The sequence below is a fragment of the Ostrinia nubilalis genome, chromosome 23, assembly GCF_963855985.1.
Source record: "Ostrinia nubilalis chromosome 23, ilOstNubi1.1, whole genome shotgun sequence".
NCBI lineage: Eukaryota > Metazoa > Arthropoda > Insecta > Lepidoptera > Crambidae > Ostrinia > Ostrinia nubilalis.
Genome location: NC_087110.1, coordinates 3,432,327 through 3,439,297, shown reverse-complemented (window position 1 = coordinate 3,439,297; position 6,971 = coordinate 3,432,327). Strand labels below are relative to the sequence as shown.

The following is a 6,971-nucleotide window of genomic DNA, read 5'->3' as shown; positions in this document are numbered from 1 at the left end:
GGCGATTTCACTAGTTTTCGTCCAAAAAAATCAGTTTTCGTCCTAGTGTACGCTAGTTTTCGACCACTGTGTAGAAAAAAGGGTGCAGTTGAATTATTAACTTAAAACGAATTCTACAATACAGTAACTATGGATTGTGGTATATCATTTGAAAGGTAATTTTGTTAGCTTTCAAATGATATCAAAAAGATTTAAATAAGTTTCTTAACTAAATTTAGGAAAATATTTCAATAGGTCGAAGGACAAATGGACGAAAACTAATCTACAGGAATAGCTAATTTTGGTTTTCGTCCACCCCAGTGCTTGCTCATGACGTCATGGACGAAAACACAACAACGTTTAAAGCTGTTTTTTGTTTTCGTCCACATCTTTTTAACGGTTTTTATTGGTTTATCACTGTTAAAAAGTGGACGTAAACTAAAATGTTTAATGTAATAGCAATAAAGATCATATTGGAAGAAAAAATATTGTATTTTGTAGGTCCATTGAAGTAAAATGATTATTAAAAATATTAACTAGGTGTCAGGGTTTCCGTCCACGTGGACGAAAACCAAAATCTTGCAAAATTGTTATGCTAGTATTAGTCCACTTAATTATCTAAGATTTCTATACAAAAACTTTAATAATCCCTTAAAATAGTGTTTATTATGCTAATAATTAGACATACGTGCCAAAAACATTACGTAAAGTAGCTAAAACAGTAATTAAACATACCATGAAAGTTCCCTACCGGCACGTTTTTTTTCTAACTTGACGACGTTTTCCATTCACCTGTGTGCAGCAGCAACTTCCGTAGATTTTTTTGGAGTTATTACTTGTCAAATTACATTTTCATGCAGGCAGAACTGTTACTTAGATATTATAGATTGTAACAAGTCCAAACTTGCACGGAAAGTTAGGTTTGTATTCTAATTTTCCGTATTTGTTTGTGGCAAGTCGGTCAAATGGACGAAAACAGGAGCTGGACGGAAAACCGGCGCAATTACCCTACATCGATTTGCATCGCGCAACTACGCTACGTGTTCGGTGGAGTGTCTGTGATTTTCGATTAATTCTAATATCGGCAATGTAATAGAAGTAATATCTCGGTGATTATTAAAATAGCTTGGACTTAATGGTGAAAGTTCGTTTAATTTTCCTCGCCCGATTACCCACGCCAATCTACCCACTATTTGACACTATTGGCAATGGAGACCCCCGATAATGATAGAGGTACTGATCCTTCACATCAGGGTGACGTGCCTTTATCAGAAGTGGGATGCGAAGGGCAAACATCTGAGGAAAATGTCCGTGGCCGAGAGACAACGACACCGAACTTTGTGCTTCATATGGAGACCTTGTTATCAAGATTATTGTCGACGCCGCAACCGGAACGTTCAACCAGTGCCAGTACCCAGCTGATCCAGTTCAACCCTGACGACAGTGAAGCGGATATAGAAGGTTGGTGCAGAGTGACCGAGATAATAATTGACAATAGAAAATTAGAAGGCGCAGAGCTATTGCTGGTACTTACACACGCTTTGAAGGGGCGAGCTGCTTCATGCTTAACAAAGCTACAGGCTTCGCAGCTATCATGGCCTCAGATAAAAGAATTGCTGCTAGCCAAATTTGCGAAACCCATGTTGGCTCAAGACTACTTCGATGATATACTTCGATTTCAAGTTGGACCCAAGGAGACAGCGTGTGAAGCAGCTATGCGGCTCTGGAGTCTCATAGAACGCATACCACGTACCGAAATGGCCGAAGACATACAGACTGGGTTTGTAGCCGCCGTACTAAGCCAGAAGGATCCCGCCATTCGAAGAGAGCTGCACTCGCACAATGTATCAACGAGAGCCCAACTTTTTCGTATTCTTAATGGGATTTCACTGAAACGTCGACATGACATCAACGACATGACCCAAGACATCGAAACTAAGAGAGCTCGTTTTATGGAACCACGCTTTACCGGAACGTGTCACCGTTGTGGCGCTCAAGGACATAAGGCGCTAGACTGCCGTAGAAGACGTGATAATATACCGGCAGCGACCAAGACTTCGGACCTATCATCGAAGACACCGGAAACGTCGCGTTCACTCACCTGCTTCGTGTGTGGCCAACCAGGGCACCTCGCATCGACGTGTCCAGACAGAAGAGGAGGAGGAGGAGCGCCAGCGACAACCAAGGAGGTCCACGTCTGCGAGCGCAGAGCATCCAGGAGCACCTTAACTACATCATCTGGTGAGCCCGTCTCCTTTCTTTTTGATAGTGGTTCCGCTTGCTCGTTAGTGACTAGTAGCTTTGCTGAGATGTTTCCGGGTACTTTGCATAACAATTTGGTTTGTCTAACCGGTATCGGTAAAGAGGATGTGAAATGTGTGTCGCAGGTCTTTAGCCCCGTCACTATTCAAGGAATTACGGTACCTTTACTTTTCCATATTGTTCCCGATGGTAGTATAACAGAACCCGTTATTATAGGCAGAGATTTGCTAGAAAACGATGTCCGTGTACAAATCAATAGCGATAAAATAGAGTTTTCCTTGAGCAAGAAAGTTAACTTGACCGATAAATCTGACAGTTTTGACTTTTCCATGATAGACACCGATTTAGAGGGCGACGATAAAACCGCTCTTATCAACATATTAAAAAAATATAGTGACTTCTTTATCGATGGCATACCTACACGACGTGTGACGACTGGTACTTTGCGCATAGATCCCATTGACCCTAATAAAATTGTTCAGAGGCGCCCCTACAGATTAGCACCTACGGAAAAGGAAATTGTTAAGGACAAAATAGAATCTCTTTTAAAAGCAGGTGTCATCCGCGAGAGTAACGTCCCGTTCGCCAGCCCAATCCTCCTAGTAAAAAAAAAGGACGGAACGGACAGAATGTGCGTGGATTATAGAGAACTTAACGCAAACACGCGTCCAGAACACTTTCCCCTGCCCAGGATTGACGAACAAATAGATCGTCTTCATGGTGCTCATTATTTTTCTTCCCTGGACATGGCATCCGGGTACCACCAAATTTTAGTTGACAGCGATAGCGATAGCATAGCCCGAACAGCCTTCGTGACACCTGAAGGTCAGTATGAGTATCTGGCCATGCCCTTCGGGTTACGTAACTCAGCTTCTGTATATCAGCGGTGCATAAATAAGGCCCTAGGTCCCCTAAAAGATAAAGTAGCCTTAGCGTATATGGATGACGTGCTCTGCTATTCAAGTGACGTCACCCAGGGCCTAGAACGCCTTGACAAAACACTCTTAGCGTTATCGGAAGCCGGATTTTCTTTCAATATTAAGAAATGTAAATTCATGAAGGGTCAAATCGATTATCTTGGCTATGTTATAAAATCTGGTGAAGTAGCTCCAAACCCTAAGAAGATTCAAGCCTTGGCAAATGCACCGACCCCAAAGACGGCCACACAGGTTAGGCAATTTTTGGGCCTTGCCTCCTACGAGTATTTTAGGCGGTTTGTACCAAACTATACTCGTGTTGTAGGACCTCTTTACCCGCTGACAAAATTAAAGGGTCCAATAAAATGGACTGAAGCCCATGATGAGATCCATAAGAAAATTGTTAAAATACTGACGTCTGAGCCTGTGCTCACAATATTTGACCGTGATGCTCCTATCGAGCTCCACACAGACGCGAGTTCTGAAGGATACGGGGCGATACTTATACAGCGTAAAGACAATGTACCTCATGTTGTGTCGTATTTCAGCCGTCGAACGACCGACACGGAATCTAGGTATCATTCGTACGAACTAGAAACCCTGGCGGTCGTTCGAGCGGTAGAAAACTTCCGCCACTATTTATATGGACAGCATTTCACAGTCTTTACGGACTGCAATTCTCTCAAAGCGTCCAAGTCCAAAACAGACCTTACCCCGCGTGTCCATCGTTGGTGGGCCTTTCTGCAGGCCTATGACTTTGACATAGTCCACAAACAGGGTACCAGCATGGAACACGCAGACTTTTTGTCTAGAAATCTTCCTCAATCAGAATCTCCACCCGGACAGTCAGAGTTAGATAAGACACATGACTCGGTAAAGAAAATTAAAGATGTCCATTTCGTTGAGTTGGCTGGCCAAGGCTGGTTGGCAGTAGAGCAGAAACGTGATAGTGAAATCCAAGACCTTATTTCAAAGCATACTAATAGGGAACTCCCCGAAGCAGTAGCTCATACATATGACATTAGGCAGGGTATACTATACAGGAAAGTAGAACGCAACAAAAGCACTTTTTGGCTTCCAATTGTCCCCAGGTCTCTTACATGGACTTTGATCAACCACGTGCATACAGAAATCATGCACTTAGGCGCAGAAAAGACCCTAGATAAACTGTACGAACAGTATTGGTTCCCACAAATGGCGAAACAAGTTCGCATGTTTGTAAGTTCATGTATTGTGTGTAAGGCTTCCAAAGGTTGCTCAGGAGCCCAACAGGTCAGGCTGCATCCCATCCCTAAAGCTGCTACGCCTTGGCACACCATCCATATAGATATCACAGGCAAACTAAGTGGAAAAAGCGATAGGAAAGAATACTCTTCTGTTATAATCGATTCCTTCACTAAGTACGTTCTCTTAGAGTATACTTCCTCTCTCGATGCTGCTAGTGCAGTTAAAGCCCTAAAGAAAGCCGTTTGTCTTTTTGGAGCCCCCAAGCGGATAATTGCCGATCAGGGTCGGTGTTACATCAGCGCCGACTTTAAGCAGTTCTGTTCTGACCACAACATCGAACTACATTTTATCGCTACGGGTTCCAGTAGGGCCAATGGTCAAGTGGAGCGAGTGACGCGCACTTTAAAGAGCCTTCTCACTATTATAGAAAATGACCCCAACAAAACATGGCGAGACGAACTTCCTGATGTCCAGCTAGCATTAAACAGTACGCGATCTCGAGTCACAGGTTACACTCCAACAGAATTGATGTTCGGTATACGCGCGCAGTCTTTAGGCATATCCCGTATAGCCCACCAAGTAGAACCAGAACAGCGTATAGATTTAGAGGAAGCTAGAAACATTGCAGCGCAAAACATTAGTAAGGCCGCGTCTTCTGAAATAGAACGATTTAACCGAGGCCGCGCAGTGGTAAAACCATTTTCTACTGGTGAGTACGTCTTCATAAAATCCAGTGAACGCAACCAGACGAAACTGCATAGGAAATTTAGGGGTCCGTTTGTAATTACTCGCGTGCTAGATCATGACCGGTATGAGCTGCGGAATATTGACGGGTCTAATAGAACGTATAAGTATGCACACGAAAATCTACGTGCGGTACCCAGAGGCTACGATGGCTTACTTGAAATAGCTACTTCTCTAACTGACTGCGACGAAGTGGCCGAGACGGCGGGCCAGGGTCAAAATGAGATGGAGAGGGTTTCGTCCGATGATGATAGTGAAACCGTGTCTGTTGATGGCTCGCGTACTTGTTCCGCTACTTCCGGAACCCTCTCTGCCTCTGAATTAGACGAGCCCTAACTTTATGTGAGTGTTATTTTTTCATTGTCCGTGTGTGTAATATTGTGTGTGAGAGACTGGGAGTACCTTTGTCGTAGTAGGTTAAGGGACTGGCTTATGATGGTCGATGTCCTAAAAGCCTGACTACATTGGGATCAAGGGATTGGTTTGGGGACTGGCTTATATTGGTCGATGTTCCTAATCAGTCTGCTGTAGCCTGTGAGAGGCTGGGTTGGCCTGTGAGAGGCTGAGTTGGCCTGTGAGAGGCTGAGTTGGCCTGTGAGAGGCTGAGTTGACCTGTGAGAGGCGTTATGGAGTTTATGGTTTGGCAAATGGTCGAAGGGACGCTGAGGGGTTGTCCGGTCCATGTCGCCATATCAGATGGAGGCTGGTCGAAGGGACGCTTGCGCTCAGTTGTCCGGTCCATTATGTTGGTGTGTGTGTGTGTGTGCTTAATTCACCGTCTTCATAAATTATGTCAGTGATGGACGAGCGTGGGTGGGATTTACCAGTTATTCATTTTGTCCCTGCAGATTAACGGGAGGAGGAGAGTGACTGGCATATGAGATCGCACGAGGACGTGCGAATGTCAGTCTGGCCGTGACGGCGCATCGATTATTTTAGAGCGGGGTAGTCGTCCCGCTCTGACGCAACACCGAGCGCTGGCGCGCGCCCGCAGTCGAGCGCAGCCTTCATAGCGGTTACATCGATTTGCATCGCGCAACTACGCTACGTGTTCGGTGGAGTGTCTGTGATTTTCGATTAATTCTAATATCGGCAATGTAATAGAAGTAATATCTCGGTGATTATTAAAATAGCTTGGACTTAATGGTGAAAGTTCGTTTAATTTTCCTCGCCCGATTACCCACGCCAATCTACCCACTATTTGACACTATTGGCAATGGAGACCCCCGATAATGATAGAGGTACTGATCCTTCACATCAGGGTGACGTGCCTTTATATTTATTTTTTGTGACCACGGTTGCAGCATCGCAGCCAAAACGTCAAGCCGTGAGTATGTAACTCATTAATAAACGTCGCGTTAAGGCCTCAGCCTCGAACTTAGCGGGCAGCGGGGCGGCGGCGGCGGCGGCGGCGGCGCGGGAGCGGCAGGATCTTATGCGTAATAATCAAATAGACCGGTTCTCGAAAACAGCGGCGCGGCAGCGGGGCGGCAGCGGGCAACGAGCGGGCAGCGGCGAGGGAGCGGGCAACGAGCGGGCAGAGCGCACTCCTTCTTTTGCCCACAATAAATCGAGCGTTAGGAATAAATTTGAATCGAAATAAAATTGTCGCCGTTGTTCAGACATTTCGTTTGCGAATAAAAACAAATATCTCGACAACACAACCCCGAACACAACACTTCGCCGCTAAAGCGCCGCGCGAGCTGCCCGCTTGTTTCGAGAACGGGTCTGCGTTGCCCGCCCCGCTCCAGCGCCGCCGCCGCTCCCGCCCCGCTGCCCGCTAAGTTCGAGGCTGAGGCCTAAGACCCGTTTCTTACTATTTTAGTTGAAACGCGAAAGTTT

At 45.5% G+C, this 6,971-nt stretch overlaps 1 protein-coding gene across 1 annotated transcript; it reads left to right on the top strand.

Moving 5' to 3' along the window:
• Nucleotides 1–994: 994 nt before the first annotated feature.
• Nucleotides 995–6,281, top strand: LOC135083279 (uncharacterized). Its single transcript, XM_063978021.1, has 2 exons — nucleotides 995–2,220; nucleotides 5,978–6,281. Exons 1-2 carry the CDS (start codon nucleotides 1,188–1,190, stop codon nucleotides 5,980–5,982), a joined length of 1,038 nt encoding a protein of 345 aa, XP_063834091.1. The 5' UTR covers nucleotides 995–1,187; the 3' UTR covers nucleotides 5,983–6,281.
• The last annotated feature ends 690 nt before the right edge of the window (nucleotides 6,282–6,971 follow it).

Bases quoted from the DNA above. Each gene is read 5' to 3' on its own strand.
- LOC135083279 (XM_063978021.1), top strand. From the start codon at position 1,188: ATGGAGACCCCCGATAATGATAGAGGTACTGATCCTTCACATCAGGGT.